This window comes from Sarcophilus harrisii, chromosome 3, assembly GCF_902635505.1.
Source record: "Sarcophilus harrisii chromosome 3, mSarHar1.11, whole genome shotgun sequence".
NCBI lineage: Eukaryota > Metazoa > Chordata > Mammalia > Dasyuromorphia > Dasyuridae > Sarcophilus > Sarcophilus harrisii.
In genome coordinates this window covers 407,858,263-407,881,038 of record NC_045428.1, presented here as the reverse complement: position 1 = coordinate 407,881,038, position 22,776 = coordinate 407,858,263, and the positions used below count along the sequence as shown (strand labels likewise).

The window sequence follows — 22,776 nt, the reverse complement described above, 5'->3', positions numbered from 1 at the left end:
AATTTTAGCATAAATAAAAGGTGATGTTTCAATGTACAAAATGCTGAAAATGATCATATATAAGTTATTTTATAAAATTATCTTGATCTATTTTAACAGGCTAAGCAGGTATGCAATGCCCTGTGAAGTTTAGGAAAACACTGCATGGTATCTATTTTTTTTAATGTTGCTGAAATAATTGTTTAAATAAAAGTGGGAACCACGGTCCCTTGGCTTAATTTCATCAGGCCCAAGAGTTGCTAAAATATAACACAGCTGTAAAAGCCTCAATTGGTAATAATCTAAAAGGACCACACAAAGGGTTTGTGACTATTATTTTGTGAAAGTCCATGTTTCTCTGTTATCTGCCTCTCTTCTATGTATATATTTTTCCTTTCTATGTATCTGTCTCTTTTCTATGTGTCTATCTCTCTGTCTTCATCTATCTATGAAGATAGTTTTGTGGTCCTCCGTGCATATGTGTATATGCATATTTATCACAGGTTATTGACTAAATTCTTATTGTCTTTGCTATTAATTTAAAGAGATAGCATGTCTTTTGTTAAAGAACAAGTAACAAAACCAAGAAACAAAGCTATATAATTTTAAAAAAACTCCTAGGGCCCTCAATTATTTTCCTTTAGATCAGTGGCTCTAATTATAAAAAAGCATTCTCTGTCTGTGGCTCAAAGTTATTAAAATATAGTGATTTGAACTTTTTTTTTGGAGGGGGTACAAGTCACTAATGACAAGGCTTGCCAAATCTTTGAAAAGTAGAAAAAGAAAAATGGCAATAATATAGGCAAGACAAACATGCATTTCTTATATCCTTCAAGCTACTAGTAGTACACTGGGACCCAATATAGACTATAGTTAAATAAAGCATTTTTGAGTAGTAGCTTAGCTTCAAAATCAGCCAGCCTACCTCTCAATTTAACAGGAATAATGTGGCTCAGATTAGGTAGTCATGGTCACATAGGTAGTGGTAGAGCTAGGATTAGGGAACCAAAATCTTCAAACTACCAACCAAATGATCTTTTTATTTTACTTTTCTGTTTGCTATGAGAAGCTCAACAGGTCACCAATGAAAATTTTGCCAATTAAGTATGAGGCAGTACATATTTAATGCAATAAATACTGTGCCCAAGTCATTTATCAGTTTGCTAAACATGCACCATGATATCAAATTGCTATTTACAAGTCAGCAAGCACATCTCAATGAGGGTGGGAGCTGAAGGGTTGACCAAAAATACTGCAGGAGAAGATATGAATAATATCACAAAGCAATTTATAGTTGGACCACTCTTAGTTCCCCAGGGCATTTAGATGCAATATTTGACTCCACTAATCAAGAAAATACTCAAGAATTGCTTTTTTGCTCTATAAATTACATACATTTTGATGTAATGCAGACCTTCCTTGGCTTTTCACAACATGTGAAAAAGTGCATAACTACAGGAAAATTAAAAAAAATTCATCAACTCAAACCTTTGGTGGTGACTTCTTTGTTGCTTAGGCTAAACAAGTAATATATTAATAAAAGTAAGTCACCTACATACTTAGGGACATCTCCAAGATTTTACATGATTGAAAACAACTAGTTCTGATGCCACATGAAATGAAATCAAGCACCTTAAAATAGAAAAATCCTTTTTATGCACAGTTAACTGCAAGACTCTTAGCAGTAGGTTTCCTTTTGTATAAGTAGAAATCTCAGCCATCATAGCTATTTTTATTATGATGTAGAGAAACAGAGGAAAACACTTTTTTTATTTGTTATTTTTCTAAATGAGAATGTATACCGGAACAATTATCTATATTATTAATATGTGTATGTTTGTGGGTGTGATGAATAATAAACCAAAAATATAAATAGATTACAGAATTGTGACTGTTCTGAATACCCATATATTCAACCAAAAGCAGAAAATTTAGATTCTGCCTCTCTTAAACCATAGTTTCTTTTATCTGAGAACCTTTTGTTTTGCTGAAGGACCAACTAACAGTGCAAAGAATAAAACTATTGTCAAATTTGCTGCCCCTTTCCCCCCAGAATCATTGTTAGTCAATGAAGGGCCACTACACAGTTAGAAAACTAACTTTGAGCTTATAGTGGTAAAAAAAAAAAAAAATCAGTTTGGCATACTTCTAAAAAAATCCTGTTGACATAATATGCCATTTCCCAGGCTATATGCTATTGGTGGAAAAACTAAATTCTCTATCACTCATCTTCCCTGCCATCTTTATCTTTATCTTCCTTTTCTGTTTTGTCTTTTTCATATTTCTCTTTGTCTCTCTTTGTTACACTGTCATAAGAAGGTGGAGAAGTAGTGGAAGGAGTCACATCATCCATTTTCTCTGGAGTTGAGTTTTCATTACCCTTACCAAAAACAATATCTTCTTTCATAACCAGATCAACTCTTTCATCACCTTTGTTATATATGCCTGATATATTTTTGACATTTTGTCTTAAGCGGTAACGTCTAAATGCGCGCTGAATGATTGTAGCTGATACTTCCTCTTGTTTTCGTTTTAGTGTAGTGGTAATGGGTTCATAAGAAACTTTAGAAGGATTTGCAGCCACAAAACGCTCTTCCATTTGTAAACGAAGGGTGTCCATCTCTTCACTTTCACCCAACACACGTTTTGTAAATGCAAATAAGATGTCAAGGCAGTGAATTCGGTCCCCATTTACCATGGGTAGATCCATGGCTATGAGCTGAACTTTGTTTGGTTTTGCTATATGAAGAGGAGGATCTAATGAAGCTGCAAAATCAGAGAGTTTACTGTATTCTATGAACTGGGTAGCATCAGGATCAAACTTTTCCCAAACTTCATAGAACATCTCAAAGTCGTCCTCACTTAATGGCTCTGCACTTTCTTCAGTTGCAACACTGAAATTTTCCAGGATTACAGCAATGTACATGTTCACAACCACCAGGAATGAGATGATGATGTAGCTGACAAAATAGAAAATCCCAACAGAGGAATTGCCACAATCGCCTTTGACTGAGCTTCCAGGATGAACTTTTTCAGGGTCACAGTCTGGTGGTCCGCTGTTAAGAATGGGTGCAAGCAAACCATCCCAACCAGCAGATGTGGTAATTTGGAAGAGGCAGATCATGCTGTTGCCAAAGGTTTCAAAGTTGAACATGTCATTAATTCCAGCTTCCTTTTTAACATAGGCAAAATTGGACATTCCAAAGATGGCATAGATAAACATGACTAGAAAAAGCAGGAGCCCAATGTTAAATAGAGCAGGAAGGGACATCATCAAAGCAAAGAGCAGTGTGCGGATCCCTTTTGCCCCTTTAATGAGACGAAGGATTCGGCCAATTCTGGCAAGCCGGATTACACGAAACAGGGTAGGAGATACGAAATATTTTTCTATCATATCAGCTAGAAACATACCTGTTAAAGAACGTAAAACAAATATTTAAATATAGTTACACACACTATTCTTATGAGGATAAATATTTTTTTCTTTTTTCTTTTTTGTTCTCTAGGCTAAGAATACCAAATTTTCCCTTACCACTAGAATTCTAAGTGTAATTTCTCCCCTGCCTCCCAATCAATACAAATGACAACTCTGGACATTTTAATGGCCTTTCATTGTTTTCCTTCACTAACAATATTATGGCCAGAATCTTACAGTGTTGTTTACTTTAAAAAAAAAAAAGGAACCATAGATTCTGGAAACATAATAATAATACCATGGATATAACAACCTAGAATTTCAGAGTTGAAAAGATATCGGAAATTATTTACAATGATCCATGTCAAAATGCAAGAATCCACTCTACCATATATCTGAAAGTTAATTACCCAAACTTTTTTTGATCACCACACAATGGTGTTATTTTGTTCATAATAATTTTAAATTTTTATTGAACTAAATTACAAACAAGTTCCTACAAGTTTCAGATAGTTCTCATTGTTAAATAGTTTTATACAGAGTGTACCAAAAGTCTTATTAGTGTTTTTTTTCTAGGTATGGTTTTATGACACTAAGGCTTAAAATTTCACTAAAGCTCTTGGGACACCCTGCATATCAAGAGCAACATATTTGGCTTTAACCATTTGTCCAAATTCTGTCTTCTGGATAAATCTATAATTTCAGTCCATTGGGGTAATTTTTCTATCAGGGCAGGTCATAAGCATAGCCCTATATACCTTCTCATTCTGTTCCTCTCTGACCTAATTTTTCTATACGTCTTCTACAGAGGATTTATTCGCTGGGTTGAAAACCATCATCTAGTTCAGGAATTTTTAATCTTTTTTTGTATTTGTCATGGACCTATGTGGCAGACTGGCCAAGCTTGTGGGTTCCTTCTCAAAATCATGTATAAAAATGCATACTTAAAAAAAAGAAATAGAAGAACATATGAATCCAAAGATTAGTGTGAAAAAATCTAGCATTTTTCTCATCCAAGTTTACAGACCCTATAAAATATATTGGACCCAAATTTAGATTTGGCAATTAAGGGATTACTACTAATTTTTGGAGATTAGGCTTGGTTGAATAAGGTCTTCAGTCAGACTGTAAAGAGTATTTCAGCCAAAAAAACAGAGATACAGGATCACATCTTTTGGGCATAGATGGATGAAGTGAGGATTTTTTGAGGATGGAGGAGACATGGGTATGTCTGTAAGTAGCAAAGAAGGTAAGCTGAGAAATCTAAGGCATACAGTGGTTAAAAGATTTGTCCAGGGTCATACAGCTACTAGGGATTTGAGGCTATATTTGAACTCAGATTTCCCTGACTTAGGTATAGAATTCTATCCACTCTGTTTGTTCTTGGGACTCTTTCCCTGAAAGTCCTCTTGGTGATTAGTGAGTTAAAATTATCTCTGGAACCATACTCATCATAGTCTTATCATCCTCCATATCACATCCTAGTATCTCCCTTCCCCAGCCCGCATTATCTTTTCTAATTCTAATTTCCCAAAATGTATCTTCCATCAGAATGTTAGATCCTTGAGGGCAGAGATACTTTGCTTTTTAAAAATTACTAATATTTGTCACACTGTGACTGACACAAATTAAGTACTTAAAATATTTTAAAAATTCAGTCACTCATTTTTGCACCTAATTGTCCTTTCTTTTCATGTCTTATGGTAAATTCATAAAAGAAACACATTGGTTAGTGCCTGAGTTATGATGCATGGAAATTTAACCATACTAATTATGATCTTTACCTTTGGATTGCAAACATTTGTGAGCAGGTACCCAAGGCTACAGGAATAAAAAATTGTAATATTTGAAACATATTAAAATGGTTCTTCATCCTTCACATTAGCTGAAAGTATTTTTCAAAAGAAAGATCCCCAAATGGGGATCCTTTCACCTCTTATTCCTTTTTGATCTATTTAAATAAATAACTGTAAAGATATAGTAAATAAAGATACTTACCTACGATAGACAGAATGACCACCACAAAATCAAAAATGTTCCATCCAATAGTGAAATAATAATGGCGAAGGGAAATCAGCTTCAGTACACATTCTCCAGTGAATAAGATAATAAAAACCATATTTATCCAATATAAAACATAAGTCATGGTTTGACTTTGTTCATCTTTTTCTACCATCATGGTCACCATGTTAAGACAAATAAGTACCATGATTGTAATATCAAAAGCTTGCTTTGTCACCAAATCAAATATACATCCTTGGAATTTGTTCTGTAAAATGAAGAATATAAATTGTATAACAATCTTATAAATAAGATTTAAAAGCTATTAGCATACAAAAGCATTTTGGGTGATCCAAATTTCAATGATTTGGTCCATAAACAATTATACTAACTTTATTCAATAAAATGTTTTTTATAGAGAGTACAGGTCAAAGATTTATAAATTACAGATATATGTGTATACATACATATATATTTATGTTCTAGATATTCATTAACCTCTAAATAATAATTCTTCTAATATACGAAGTCCCTCTTTTTCATTACATTTTCTGACATTTAATGACCTATAAATACTTAACTATATTTAGTGCCTCTTAAAAGAAACTGTCATTTCTCAATAGATAGATAATTGATCAAAGAATATAAGCAAACAATTCACAAAAGAATTTCACACTAACAACAATATTAAAGAAGGATCCATATAGTTAAGAATAAGTGAAATACAAATCAAAACAATCCTGAGGTTTCAAATGACATCCTACAAATTGGCACACATAACAAAAGATGGAAATATTAAATGACAGAAAAGTTGTGGGAAGAGAGACCCAGTAATATATAGCTGGTAGAGATGTGTATCAATACAACAATTCTGGAAAGCAAATAATGTGACTACATTGTCCATATCCTTTGATCTAGAGAATCCATTACTATACTTCTACCCTTACAAAACCTAAAACAAAAACAAAATCTACATCATCAATACATTTTATGATAGCAAAAGATTGAAAACAAAGTAGATATCTGTGAATTGAAGAATGACTAAACAAATTGTGAAATATGAATGATTGGAATATTACTATGCTATAAAAAGAATTAATATTAATAATATAGACCTGCATGGGAAGATATACATGAATTGATGTAAAATCAAAGTAATAGAGTCAAGAACACTATAAACAGAAAATCAGCAATAAAAATATCAAAGGTAAATATTGAGAAAATGAAAAAGAACAAAAAGTATTTTTCTGTATTGATTAGTTATGTCAATTTTTTCCTAACATTTTTTTTCAAATTATTTCACTTTTTTAATCAATAAAGATATTTGCTAAAGATATTCTCTTGGGATGGAGAAGAGAAGCAGATTAGTGGGAGAAATTATGGTCTTGTAAAAATAAATAGCACCAATAAATATCTTTATTTATGTCTCTACATATGGATATAGATAAAAAATCTAAAACATCAAAAAAAATTCAAGATGTTCTGATAGTTGTAATGCAGTTTTAAGTTTCAATTAATTCAGGAGTATTAAATAGATACTCACAAAACACATCTTGAAATTTTTATTTAAATTTCATTCACATTTATTTAGTATTGTATATTGTAAGTTAAAAAAATTCCATTTTCATTTTAACAAAATTGGACTCCCCTGTGTGTGACAGTTTCAAAATACTTTCTCAATCAGGTATCAGTAGAAGAGATTATATTGCTTTATCACTTTGGTTACCTAATCTATCTCCAATAGATCTCTTTTTATGGAATTCTGCCAGAACTGTCATGTATGCATCAAAACTTCACTTTTTGATTGATTTTAAGGATAGAATTACAAACAAATGTGATGCTTTCAGTCTCTGAGCAGTAACAGCTGACCAAAATTTATAAAGTTTTGAAAAATTGCTGGAGGGACATATGGCACATGCTATGTTTTAACAGGACATATTCATGTTGGAAATGAAAATAATTTACCTTTCAATTGTGTAAGTTTGTAGAAATTATATTTTGAGCTTTAAAAAAGTTTAAAATAGTACTAAGATTTTTGGGATATATTATATATTAAAAAGAAGATAGGATTGAAGAAATTATGGTGTTTTTAAAATGACCTTTTTAAAAAAGGAAACTGATTTTTGACTAATGTTTCAAAATATAAAGAATATCCTGCTAATTGACTCATTTTTACAAATTTCAATTTCTTTTCACAGATTTTCTTACCAGAAGCAGCATAGCCATATGTTAAACTAACCATTTCTCTTTTTAAAATATTTGTACTTTAATTCACTAAACCCTGTATCAATATGATCAGAGAAATGGAATTGTTCTCTATACTTAACAATTGATGATGGTATCATCAATTTTCATGAAAACTATGTGGAAAAAATAGAATGGCAGAATGCCTACAATCTGACCTGAATTGACATGTGTTTACTGTATTCAGATATATTGATGTTGACTTTAAGATCTCAAGCTTCTGGAGGGTATGGCTTGATGGGGTTAATAATTTCCCATTTCAGCCTCTTATAAATAACACTATTATATTATGATTTCCCCTTCTTCATTATATAATCTTTTCTTTTTAATTAATATTTTATTTTCCCTCAATTACATGTAAAAACATTTACATTTTTTTTTCAAATTTTGAATCCCAAAATTTCTCTTTCCCTTCCTCTGTACCTTTCCCCCCTCCTCCCATCATTGAGAAGACAAGCAATTTGACATAGATTTTACATGCACAGTCATAAGACAAAATGCACTTTTCCTACCTTTTCTGGGTTTAGAATTCACACCTGTATGTATATGCTGTTTATATATATATATTATGTGCATGTATACACTTCGCATCCACATTTAATTATAAAATGCATCTCATTAACTCTTTCTTTCATATTTTTTATTGCTAGGATTCTTTAACTGATGTATCACTACTGGACTCAGAAAAGGTATTAACAATTTAACTGTTTTATTATGAAGATAAGAATCAAACAATTTCAAATATGCTCAGAAAGTTAAATGCGCCATAAAGATAGATGATAATTTATCCTTTTTAGGGTCAATAATCTCTTTTAGAGCTGTCCTGCTTCCACAAATAAGAAGAAATTAATATTTGATTCTACTTCTGAGAGGGAGTTAGGGGTTACTCTTTAGTTACCTTTATCCTTATGTTTACCTGGCTATTTTTTTCCTGAAATATTAGAATACAAAATTACAGTAAATTCTGTTACAGAAGAGTATATTGTTGAGATTAAAAACAAAAGTTTGCATATTTATAGAAAACTTTAGAATTTACATATGTCACAATGCACAGTGCTACAGACTTCATTATTTGTTTATTTCATTAATAATTGTTATTCAAAAGTAGCTTTAAAATGGTCACTGATTTCTGATCCCAAAACAAATAGGATATATAGATAGACCCCTTTATAGACCACTATCCCAAATGATGAGCAATAATTTAGCTTCAATAAGAACTAGAATATAAACCATTATTATATCATCACCTCATATAAAACTGGGTCATATCAATGCTACCCAGTATATTGTTGATGGTGAGATTTTTTTTGTTTTTGAGGAAAGAGGGGAGAGAGAGAATTAAGGCTTTTTTTTCTCAGATTTTAAAAAATCCATGATAAATAACATACATATTAATTGAAGAGAAAAATAATTCTAAAAAAGCAGTTGTTCTTAAGCTTTTTTGTGTGTCATTGATTTTTCTGACAGTCTGGTGAAGTTTATGGATTTTATCTTTGAACAATGTTTTTGAATGCATAAATTATATAAAATTACAAAGGAAACTAGTTATATGGAAATAATATTATGAATATATTTTTTTAAAAAAATGACAACTTCATAAATTTCAGATTAAGAACTCCAGCTCTGAACAAAGCTCTCCAAAAAATCTTCTGAAATTCCAGATAACTGAGAGGTAACAGTTTGCTTACCCCTGGCCTGGGTATTGGTTTTTGTGGTTTCTTGGATCCCAGCTTTTTCATTGCATTATAATATTTCTTCTGCTCTTCTGTCATAAAGATATCTTGGCCTCCAAGGTAAAGAAATAAAATGAAAATTATTTAAAACCTGCTTTACTGACCTAATGTCCATCAAATCCTTAATAAATATTTCAAGAACAATGACTGTACAAAATTTGGCCCTTAAGAAACAGGATTCTTTAAGTATATTATATCCCCATGTAAAAATGATTTTAAAATCTGTATATTTTAGATTCTTCTGGATTTTGAACACACACATATATATACTTCTTACCACTATGGGCAAATTGCCTCGTTAGGTCTTTTGTAATTTTTTTTTTTTACAATGGGGATATAAATGTCATTTGTACATATGTAAAATATTTATGATATGAAAGTAATAATGATACACTTAGATGTCTAGTTGTAGAGTAATATAGAAAAGGCTTAACAATGCTTTCCTTGTTGCATTGTCTGTTAGTGTGGTGAATATTTCATTTTGCCTTATGAGTAGAGGGAAGACAAACAGTAAAAATATCTAGTGTGGTAATTTGGTTCACATTCATTAATCTTTCAAAAGTTTACAGAGAAAGTTGAAATTAATAGCTCAAATAAAGCCTTGGATTGGCTGTAATACACTATCCTTTCATTAGCAAAAAGAAAAAAAAGAAAAAGGAAAAAGAAATTTTGCTATGCGTAATTTCATGCTCTGGGTTGAACTGTATATTTATCATATTAATGGAATATTTCTGCAGATAGTAAATATAAGTAACTGAGTAATCTAAGTAAAAATAAATAATATTTTTCAGTTATATGTAACTATACATCATTTATAGATATAATGATGTATGATTATAATTACATAAATATAATTATATTGTACTATAAAATACAAGTTAAAGTAATGGAAATAAATGTAAAAACTAAAAGTAACATGGAAATATCTATAAAATTATGTATATAAATATACATATAGTACATATGTATATGTACACATATATATGCACATGTATATATACTTATGTGTTTGTGTGTGTGTGTGTGTGTGTGTGTGTTCTAACTGGAAAACGAATGTTATAAAACAGGGCAACATCGTTCTGTCTGAACATGACATACATGTTTTTATAGATTGACATATTTTCAAGTTAAGTTTATAAGAAGGAATGAAAACAACTTTAAGAATAGAAGGATCCTGAGAGGTCAACTAATCTATGCCTGTCATTTTAAAGATTAAGAAGGTGAAACCCAAAGATCTTAAATTTCTGTAAGATATAGAAGTTGAACTATTTTAATAAATAAATTAAATCTCACCCTGCAATCTTTTAACAAAAAATAAAATAATACTGGTTAGCAAATAATGGGCTATCTGGCTTCCACTTATGGCATAAGGGTTAAGAATAAAATTTTATTTAAAAATATAAAAAACTTTCTTGGCTTACCAGGTATAGTAAACCAAGAGCTGGGCAGACCTTGATCTAAATAATTGAGTGAATTAATTTTCCCTCTATGGCTATAGTAGCTATGTCACATTACATTACTTGGTACATAGTGGGCATATAATAAAAATAATCAACAAATAATTGTTAAGTGGTGAATTCCCTATGCATAAATATCTTTAATTTGGACAATACCTCCTATGATCTTGATTCTAATTTTAAAAAGAAATCCTATACATCCTTCTTTGAAACCTGTTCTTCTAATATCTTTGATGTATGGAATCATTCCCAGTTTTCTTTTAATCCTTTACCATAAATTTCAAGGTAAAGTTTAAGTGGCATCATTATTATATTATGCCTAATTGCCAAACTAGTAATCTTATTGTCCAAATTTGTCACTTTGAAAATACAGAAATTCTAGTGTTAATTTGTGGACTTTTGGTGGCTTTCTTGAGCTACCAGTAGAGAAGTCTGAAAACTCTCAGCACATAGTACTAACATCTGCAAGTAAGAATTTAATTTATATCCTCTGACATGTCAGAACAATGTAAGGAAGAGAAATTGCCAAGATGGATATATAACTATGAAAGTTCTTCAGGGATTTTGAAAAATACGTTTCAATAGTCTAAGTTCTAGTATATTTTACCAAAACTGGAAAAAAATCTGAGTATGAATCCAAGGATAAGTCTACCTGGTTAGTTTTGAAGAGGTTCTCGAACAGAAATTTGGTCACCAGGCAATAAACTGTCTGACTGAGGTAACAAAAAATGTAAAAAATGCTAAACAGTTCCCAGTCCTAGTGGTAGAATGACAGAAGAGCGAGAATAGAGTACTAAGAATATCACAATTTACTTGGCAGAAATGTATAAAGACATTCTTGCTATAAACTTCCTCTCATGTATATGTTAAAATTATAAAAATTAAACATGATTCTATGATCTATGATTTCAGAAACAATTATGCTTGACAAATGATTAAGAATCAACAAGATGCTAGGAATAAAATGGGAAGACATAGATGTATTAATGAGATCACAATGGAGTTGTGGAGATCAACTCAGCAACCAAAAGCATTCTCAGGTCTTCCTGACAAGCCCAGAACTCTCCACACTGCCATTTAGCTCTCAAACATGTGGGATAACCTTTGGAAACTTGGATGGCCTGGGGTGCTTATCGGTGATGATTCTTGCTGTCTTATATCTATATCTATTTATATCCATATCTATCTATCTATTTATCTATCTAATGAATAAGGGATAAATGATAATTTGATAACTGCCTTACCTAAAGATGAGATGGGATGTGTGCATATATGTATTTTATGTGTGTGCATTATCCTGAGTTCATAACTCTAGAGATTATTGATGCTTCCTACATATTATGAATTTCTTCTTAGCTGCACTTTAAACCCAGTTTTATTCATTTTTTGTCTTACTAATTCTTAAAATTTGTTTTGTATTTTTCTAATTACATATTAAAAAAATCTTCAACATTTTTTTTAAATGTTGCATTCCAAATTCTTTCCCTCTTTCTTCTCCCATCATTAAGAAGGCAAGCAATTTAATATAGGTTACATATGTGTAGTTATGCAAAACCTATTTCCATGTTAGTTATTTTGTGAAAGAAAACACTCTCCCTTTACTCCCCCCTCAAAAAAAAAAAACTCAGGAAAATTAAAATAAAAAAATATACTTCAATCTGTATTGAGATTCCATCAGTTTTTGCTTTGGCGATGGATAGCATTTTTACATCATAAATCCTTCAGAATTACCATTAGTCATTATATTGCTGAATATACCTAATTCATTCATTGCTGAGTATACCTAATTCATTCATAGTTGATTATCACATAATATTGCTATTATTATGTACAATATTCTCTTAGTTCTACTAATTTCCCTTTACATTTGTTCATGTAAGTCTTTCTAGTTTTTATTTTCTTTCAGAGAATCCTGCTTGATATTTCTTATATCACAATAGTATTCCATCACCATTATATACCATGCCTTGTTCAGCCATTCCCCAATTAATGGGTATTTCCTCAATTTCCATTTCCTTGCCATCACAAAAGAGCTGCTTAAATATTTTTGTATAATTTCTCTTATTTTTAACATTATTATATGTCTTTTGAGATTTATATTTGAAAGTCAAATTTTTTTTGTTCAGTTCAGATTTTTTCATCAGAAATGATTAAAACTCCTCTATTTCATACTTTTTCCCCCCAAAAGGATTACACTAAATTCTTCTGGGTAGGTGATTCTTTATTGTAATCCTAGCTTCTTTCCCTGTAGATAGGGGTGAAGAACCTTTTTCTGCCAAGAGCCATTTGCATATTTACAAACATCATTTGTGGGCCATACAAAATAATCAATTTATGTAAGTGACTTGCCTAGGGTCATACAACTAGGAGGTGTTAAGTGTCTGAGGCCAAATTTGAACTTAGGTCCTTCTAATTCAGGACTGCTACTTTAGTCAGTTGCTCCTACATTTATTTTTTATGTTGACAACTTTTTAATGATTATTTTTGCAACACTCTCATCTCTTTTTCTATTTTTTCTTTAATTCTCTTATTTGATTTTTAAAACCCTTTTTGGAGGTCTTTTATGGCCTGAGTCCAATTAATTTTTTTTTCTTTAAGGTTTTGGATGTAGCAGTTTTAACTCTGTTATTTTCTTTTGAGTTTGTATTTTGATCTTCCTTGTTATCATAATAACTTTAAGGCTCTTTTTGTTGTTGTTTTCTCATTTTCCCAGATTCTTTCTTGAGTTTTAACTCATATAACACATATAAAAGTTGGACTCTACTCCCATGGTAGAGGGGCACTATCCCAAATTCAGTTGTTTTTGTGCAGCTGTTTTCAGATTTAGTTCTGGGAAGTAAGGGGGTGTCTGTAGACTTCAGTTTTGCAAGAGGGTGAGATCTAAGGAAAGGTATGTTTACTACTTTCCTGATCTTTGAAGTGGTCTGTTGGGTGATCATAAGTAATCTTTTCTGCCCTGAACTGTGACCAATTGTCTTGAGCCACAAGCTCTGGTGTGGTAATGCTCCACCTTGAAATTGGACTGTGACACATATCTGAGTAAGGAAAATGAAACAGAGTTCTTCCCCCAGGGACCTTTGCAATCTTTTTCTGACTAGTTGTTTGACCCCCTTAGCATATGTGGGTTAAGAGTTCCTGAAGGACTGGCTGCTTCTTCTTCAGTCACTTTCAGGGCCTGTTCCTATTTTGCTGAGTTGTCTCCCCACAGATGTTCACTCTGCTCTTACCCAGCGTGATAGATTTTTCCTGCCAACCTACTAAGTTATCTTGGGCTGAAAAATTGTATCCCTCTGGCCTTTTGTGGGTTCTGCTACTCCAGAATTTGTTTTGAGGTGTTATTTAAAATTGTTTTGAGAGGAATTTGAGAGAGTTCAGGAGAATCCCTGCCTTTTCTTTGTCACATTGGCTCTGCCCTCCTACTATCTTACTTTAAATCATACTCTAGAATTTTCTAATAAATACTCACATTTACTAAGTATCTACTGTGTCAAAAGGACTGCAACAATCTTAAAGTAAAATTTGGAGATTATAAGAGACTTGTTCATTGTCACATTGCATTAAAGGTAGGATTTCAAGTCCAACACTTGATATAACAGTTCCCATATATCATAATGATTCTTGATATTCACATTAACATTTTTATAAAAATAAAATACAGTATCTTTTACCTTTCAAGAACTGAGCACACAGATTCTGTCCCTTTCCACTAGTACCACTGTAATTAACTTCCATATCATGTTATGCCTAGCCTATATATATAATTTTCATGTTAATTTTTTTCCTAAAATGCTATCTAGTACTTAACATTCTCCCATTCAAAAATCTTCAAGAATCCTCACTGTTCAGAGAATTAAATACAAACTGGCATTTAATAGTATAAACTCAATCTAAGAGTAAAGTTGTTTCCATAATTAACTGCCCTGCATAAAATCTCCTCTCCAATCAAAAGGTTTTTTGAAATATTCCATGCACATTCTTTCCATTAAAGTGAACATTTTATATAGACAGTAACTGTCTTTAGTTTTGTTTGTATTTTGTATCCATGGTAGAGTGTATTGTTTACAAATAAAGCATGTTCTTCCCTCCCCTTTGCAGCTAGTGTCAATGACTCAATTCCACATTTTACTGCAAGAAATTATTATAACTAATTTTCCTAGAAAGAGGTCATTATTTATGCAGATAACAGTAAGAAAGAAGAGGAGGTAGGTGAAGTTATTATGATGGGAAATTCTTCAAAAGCAGAAATGATTAAATAAGGAAATAATCCTCATTGAAAAGGTATTTTAAAAAAGAGACCAGAGCTTGTCAGGTTAAAAAAAAAAAAAAGGAATTAGGAAAAAGAAGTTATGAAGATAGAAAAGCAAAGGAAAGTGGAAGAAAGATTAATAAAAAAAAATGAAGATCTAGGAATCACTAACTAATTTCTCACTTGACCTCTAATCACATAATGGGTTCTCTCATCAACTGGTCTTTCCTGTGGTAACAATTCCAATATTATAAGATGCCTCCAGGATTTAATGAACAATGGGTGTGAAAAAGGGGACAACATAATAACATTGCTACTAAGAGTATGCAAATATTTTATTCTAAATCATTTCAAATTTGATACACATTAACTATGCTATAAATATGTAACTAAGTATGAATGTCTTTTAAATACTGGTGATGTTGGTTAATGTTATCAACAAAGTAGAATAATTAGAAAATTTGGGAAAAATAATTTCTTTGCCATCATATGTTTTTGAGGAAAATAAGTATATAATTCCTATCATAATAATAATTTTACCCTTCACTTGTAATTTAACTGTGAAGATTGCGATCGCGTATTTTTAAATCAGCAGGAGTCAGGAATTCAGGTTAGGGGAAAATCGTCAGTCTTTATTCTCAGTGAAGAAGGATCGGAGGTGGAAGAGAATCGGCGATAGCAATATGTGCAGCTGAGTCAAGAAGCTAGCTCGACCAGCAGCCACACAACCAGCAGCTCGGAATATCGAACCCAGGCCCAATCTCTCCCAGCTTCTCTTCCTGTCTCTCTCTGCCTCCACCCACCAAAATCGTCATTTCACATCAGGACTTGCACAGAGAGTGGGCAGGGATCATTCTTTATCCAATCATGTATATTAATAGAGTATAGCCCAATTACTATTTAGCCTCACGTACTTGGGACCTCAGTGCATCAACTCAAACCTCAGCTCATTACATTTAACTATCAGGGATAATAAATTACTTTAAATAAAATGATGAATTACAAGTAATAGCCAACCCAAGCAAATGTTGGGTAAAGTTGGTATTCACGTATAAACATAGAAGCTCAAAAGTTAAAATGTACTTGGGAAATGTAAACCATAGATACTTTTATTAAGGGCTAACAAAACTTAAGTGAAACCCAATTTAAAGACACAATTAGCTTTGAAATTCAAAATGTAGAAGAAGAATCTAATAATTTCTTGTTATCTTCTCTGATGTGAAGATCACTGTTCAGTTTTTAATTTCCTAGTTTTAGACATGACTATTTTCCTCATGTGTTCCCCTTCTCACTTAAATACTCATGAATTCATCATTCTTATTTTTCATTTTTTTGCAATTAGAATTGTAATTAAGTACTCTTTTAAATATATTATCTCTGTGTATATAAGAAGGTAATATAAATGAATGAAATAACATTTACTTTTACTCATTCTTACAAATAATTTAAATAAATAATGAGCCTTTTAATGAGAATGTTTCAAATGATGATACACCAAATACATTGAAGATTTTAAGTTTACTTATATGCACATATGAATATATACACACACATATATTACATACATGATGTATATATAAAGTGTCCTGAAAGTTTTAATGAAGTTTTAAGCTTTTAAAACTTCACTAAGCCTTTTGGGATACCCAGTATATACATACTCATTCACTTCAGACAATGAAAAAAATGCTTGGAATACTTATCTTCTTTTTCTGTTGATTGAAATTATCTATGATGACACCAATGAAGAGATTCAAAGTGAAGAATGACCCAAAGATGATAAAGATGACAAAATAAAGATACATGTAGAGGTTTGCTTCATATTGAGGCTGATGACCTATCTATAAAATTAGCAAGAATTAGCAATATAGAGACACTAAGTATGGGTAGTAACTTCATTTTTATACAATGATAATTAGCAAATTAATTCAAATACTCTTTTGGAGATTGTAATTCTGCTTTGACACACAGGGATTAGCATTCTGCCTTGGTTTAATTTTAAAATTCCAAATTCTTGGCTTTCAATATTCCTATAAACTCTGAACTGACAAATGGGGTGAAGCTAGAACTATATATGCTACCAGATCTAAATGATAAATAAATAAATGATCTGAAACATGATTTTAATTTGAATTGATCGTTATTTAAACAAAATCTGCCCAGGTAATAATGTTAACATCCTCAGTGTCCTTTTATTTAATTACAAAAAAAAATTGGAAGTTTGAGAATATGAATTCTCAAATTTTCCATGCATGAATTACTCTCCTGTTTAATGTAAAAAAAAAAAAAAAAGTTTATAGACTTTCACATGGTACAAGTTGGACTTTTAACCACTTGAAAAAATACATAATGGCAAAAGGAATTCAAATAAGTTCTTATTAAATCACACCAGAATCTCCATTTTTTTTGGAAAAAAAAAACAGTATCATATATTTGTGTAAGATAATTTAGTCTATGGAAAGCATGTTTGTTTCTTTATTATGCTGAGTCATTTAATGGAATAGAGTCCTTGCAATAATGTCAAAGCCTAACAAAGGGTCCTTAGCAAATATCTTGGGAAGCAATTAAGATATTGTAGTTTTAATTAATAAATTGTCCAGTACTTACATCAACTGAATCGACAGCCGCATACATAATATCCATCCATCCTTTAAATGTAGCCTGTCAAAACATGCCTTTCATTAAATTTGTGTCTGAAGGTTATAACTTAGAACAAATAAAAATTTTAATGCAAGATATTTAAAATTCTTTATTAATTAATAAAATATTGATCAGTCTAGCAACATTTCAAAATACTGTTTTAATAATAAATATTCATTTTATTGTTTTCTCCAAAATTCAATGTTAAATAGTTAAATTTTTATAATATTCCTACTTAAAAACTATTACTTTAATTCCATAATTATTTGTTAACAGTGGCAATATATTTTATTAGGGAAAGAGAGGAAGAACTTTTCCCCACTCCTGCAGAATACATTGGACCTCTGATCAACTCATTTCCACAGTCATTATATTCCATTAGTCCTACAAGGGGTGTGTGTGTGTGTATGTGTGTGTGTGTGTGTATGTGTGTGTGTGTGTGTGTATAACTGGTGTGGGTGTCATGGACATCAGTGTAATGAGAATGGAATTAATTATGAATTCATGTTTTTTATCTTCACCCTTTCCTCTTTTTCCTCCACTCTAACCTTCCTCACCTTTCCAAATCCAACCTCCTCCCCCCCCACCCCCAACTTCCATAAATGTTTGAATGGTTGTTGAATGAATTGGAATTAGTTGAATGAGGGGTCAAAATTATGTTCAATACTATCTTCTAAACAGGGATCAGGGGAGTTTTGGTTAAGGATATGGGGATGGAACAGAGAAATATAGGAGTGAAAAACTATCTATATAATCTAAAGAAACTTGCATAGGCTTCCTATTAAATAAAACAACAACAAATAAATAAAACCCCAGAATTTTCCTACCTAACATCTAAAACATAAAAATTATAATTTCATTTCTTTGACTAAAGTAAAAAATGGGTCTGAGCTATTTACAAAATGTCAAATAAATTCCTGGAAAAGATAACATTAATTTTTATCAGTGGTTTAGATAATAGTGTGAAAGATATGAACTGATTCTATGAAAAACTATCAAAGACTATTATCCCTTTATCAAAACCTGCATTTAGAAAACAATCTATTCATAGTTCAGGGGAGAGTCAATTATTTTTCCCCTACTATGGACATAAAAATGTATATTCAATAATTTATCAGATCTAGAATGGAATAATAAAATAACACTATACCTATGCTAATTTTACTTTGAAACAAACAACACAGGACAAATATATTAATATCTAAGCTATGCAAAAAGTCTGTAGAATTCATGCTTGTGCCATAAAAGGGAGAGTATCTTGAATAATCACAAAAAGCCATATTCAAACATTTCTCTAATTTCATTTTAATTTATAATCAAGCTCACTAATTTATAATTAAACAAACTTAATTAAATAAAATGACCTATTGAAATATTGATATATTACACAATACAAATATATATTATTTTTTAAAGTATCACTTACAACTTGAAGCAGAGAAAGGTAACCAATTCCAACATTATCAAAGTTCACTTTCACATTTTTCCACCGGACATCATGGCTACTATTCATGAGTTGTTCACACTGCTCATGATTCTCAACCATGCTTATAGGAAACCTCTCGCCGTCTGTGGTGTTAATGCATTCATAGAACTTGCCAGCAAACAAATTTACTCCCATAATGCTAAAAATTAGCCAGAATATGAGGCAGACCAGAAGTACATTCATAATGGATGGAATTGCTCCTAAAAGTGCATTCACCACCACCTACCACATCAAAAATAAATAAATAAATAGATAAATTTTCAGTCATCAATTAATCATTCAATAAGTATTTATTGGGCACTAATATGTTGCAGGAGCTATACTAGGTATGAGTATATAATTGCACAGAACGAAACAATCCGTCAATAATAAGATATCAAACAATTACAGCATCTTATAAGTCAAATGAAGACAATACAAATGAAGTCAGTATCCCAAATTTTGTATTACAGAATCAGGAAATACAGCTATCAAATGATGATATTAACCAACCAAGAAGACATATTACATCCTTAACAGTATGCTTAGTCAGTACTGTGTTAAATAAAGTAGAATAAGCGTTTGGTCATTTCCTGAAATATATAATGAAAATGAAGATAAATGGTACTCATGGACAACAGGTGAAAACGAAAAATGATGAATGACATTTAAAGTTCTTAACAGAACTTAAATGAAAAATGGATAAATAAACAAATAAATGGAAGCCTAGTATTTATAAGGTGAAGTCATATATTCTGCATACACTTGAAAAGAAAAATGAATTAAATGAAATATAGTATGTCAATTTAAATAATGTAATAAATCATAACACAAAGGCTATACAATCACTTTTAAAAAAATTAATGACCTGAGGATTGTCAATATTTCACATATCTTCAAATATCAAAGCTATTGTAGATAATTTTTTTTTAATTTTGAAGGTAAGAAATTCTGGGTATAATGGAAAGAACATCATTCTGTATTTAAGTTAGGAAGACTTGCATTCAAAGCCAATTTCAGACACATATCAGCTGTGTGACCAGGAACAGGTCAGGTCATTTAACTTTTACCTGCTTCATTTTCCTTGTCTGTAAAATCAAGATGATAAAATTATCTGCTTCGCAAGATTGTTGTAAGGATAAAATAAAATAATATGTATAGCACTTTGCAAGCCTTCATGTTCTCTATAAATTCTCTATAAATTCACAATGGCTCAGGCTTCCTGACAAGATTAGGAAGCTTATCATATATAGATTATATGCCAAATTAAAAGAAAATCATGAAAAGATTTGGTTCATATTATAAAATGGGATGAACGATTTGAACAAAAAAAATTATAAAACTTGGAAATAGATTATGAGGTAGAGTTTCTAACGATCATTTCTAATGCTAACTTGTTTGTGTCCTGTTTAAGATACACAATAGTAGCATGATACCTGCTTCAATATGCTTCACTGGCACTATAAGACTAGAGGATCATCAGCCAATCAGCATAGATGAAGGAAGTTCTTAAAACAGGATTAAAATACACTGATGAAATCCCAGGAAAGGGCCCAAAACTATGGCTATGAAGTATTTGATTACGCTTGTCCAAATGGGACAAAAAACATTAGGAATTCTATACAGACGTTTATATTTTTATTCACATTTTTATAGTTTCTTCTGAATAATACTGATGAATACTTCATGAAATTAATTATTTTCTCACCCTCATTCCTTCAAATCGAGATAAAGCACGGAGTGGTCTTAAAGCTCTTAATGTCCGGAGGGATTTAATGGGACCAAGGTCTGAATATCCAAGAGTACTGGCTACAAGTGTAATTATAGATACCTGCCAAAAATTAGAAAAAAACCCAATAACAAGATCTCACATTTATTGTGTTAAACTCCTACATAAAATTTAAAGTTGTTATATAAGAACTGCTTAATAAATAACCAAATCATGCAAAGTACATGCTTATTGCTTAGGAAAAGACATATAAAGAAATTTTTTTTTGAGAAATGCTGCTAAAGAACAAATTACATTAATGAAAAATTTTGGCTATATGATTTAGAATTGCCAGATAAACATAGATAAACTTAAGTTATGTATGTAGTAAAAAGAGACCTGGAGATATTGTAGGTAGAGGCAGGAAGTATGACAGTTACTACCTATGAACTATAGACAAGTTACTTTACTTCTTTGCTCCTTTTCTATAAAACATTCACTAGCAGATGTACTACCCAATTCATAGAGTTTTTGAGAACACTTTGTATATCTGAGAGTGCCATAGAAATATGAATTACTTTTTACTGAAATTGATTTGTAGTAGCATTTGTAGAAATTTGCTAATTGAAAGTTGTTATTAGAGACCCAACATTGTAATTAAAATCAATTTATAATGAAACCATCTGAAAGAAACACCAGACTATGCTCATAGTTATGTAAAGTTAAGCCAGTACCTGTACATAAAGCTTCCACTGATGAAGTCTGAGCAAAATACACATATTATTGAATGATATTTTGATGGCTTTCTGATTTCTACATTCTCCTGTTTCCCTAAATGATATAATTTCAACCTGGCCTAAATTTATCTTACAACTTTTCAAAAACTAATATCAAATAAATGCTTCCAGTTATCAATAATTAATTAAGAGCAAAGAGTCAATTAGATCAATAAGAGACTACAATTTAATTGATGTTTCATTGACTAATTTAAGCAGGGGTGTTATGAAGCTCAAATGAAATAATGGATATAAAGCATTATGCAAATCTTAAAACATTAATATGTGCCAGTTATTATTATTAGTCACCAGGCCTGCAGTCTAATAACTTCATCCCTGAAAGCTTCCAATGAATTCTTACTAAGCTTAAAAAATGTTTGTAGAGTAATAGAGAAGTATACTGGTAAATGTTTAACAATTACAGAACAAATTGTCTCTTCAAAACAAATGCATGCAAACATACTTTTATATACATTAAATCTAGACAATCAACAAAATAACAAATCAAACCCTTATTGATAAAGATTTATGATTTCTTTTTTATATCTTGTATCTTCCCTTCTATCCTTTAATTTTCAATAGTAATTTATTTTCCAAATACATTTAAAGATAGTTTTCAAAATTCATTTTTGTAAGACTCTGTGTTCCAGATTTTTCTCCCTTCCTCCCTTACCTCTTCTTTCCCAAGACAAAAACCATGATTTATGATATCTGAAGTATATGCCCGTACTGAAAATTTAACAATCAGATATTGTAAGTAAGATAGAGCTGATTCTAGAGCCACCTAAATTTCATTGAATCCTTCCTTCTTTCTGTCTGTCTCTCTCTCTCTGTTTCTCTATGTCTGTCTCCCCCTTCCTTCCTTCCTTCCTTCCTTCCTTCCTTCCTTCCTTCCTTCCTTTCTTCCTTCCTTCCTTCCTTCCTTCTTTCCTTCCTTCCTTCCTTCCTTCCTTTTTTTCAGAAGCAATCAAAGTTAAGTGACTTGGCCATTCTCACACAGCTAGTAAGTGTGTCTGAGGCTGGATTTGAATTCAGATCTTTCTGATTCCAGGGACAGTATACTATCCACTTGCTGCTCTTAGCTGCCTGAATTTAATGATCATGTTATAAAACTC

General features: G+C 31.2%; 1 protein-coding gene across 4 annotated transcripts in view; it reads right to left on the bottom strand.

Annotated features, from left to right (window-relative positions):
* Window positions 1-712: 712 nt before the first annotated feature.
* Window positions 713-22,776, bottom strand: part of SCN9A (sodium voltage-gated channel alpha subunit 9) — a 98,998-nt gene continuing 76,934 nt past the window's right edge. For all 4 annotated transcript variants that reach the window (XM_031960535.1, XM_031960537.1, XM_031960534.1 and 1 more), the window contains exons 20-26: window positions 20,886-21,008; window positions 19,139-19,420; window positions 17,680-17,733; window positions 16,776-16,913; window positions 9,328-9,432; window positions 5,393-5,663; window positions 713-3,390 (exon numbers count right to left, since the gene is read on the bottom strand). In XM_031960535.1, the coding sequence (XP_031816395.1) occupies window positions 2,201-3,390; window positions 5,393-5,663; window positions 9,328-9,432; window positions 16,776-16,913; window positions 17,680-17,733; window positions 19,139-19,420; window positions 20,886-21,008 (2,163 nt within the window). In that variant the 3' untranslated portion in view covers window positions 713-2,200. The remainder of the gene's footprint in view (window positions 3,391-5,392; window positions 5,664-9,327; window positions 9,433-16,775; window positions 16,914-17,679; window positions 17,734-19,138; window positions 19,421-20,885; window positions 21,009-22,776) is intronic.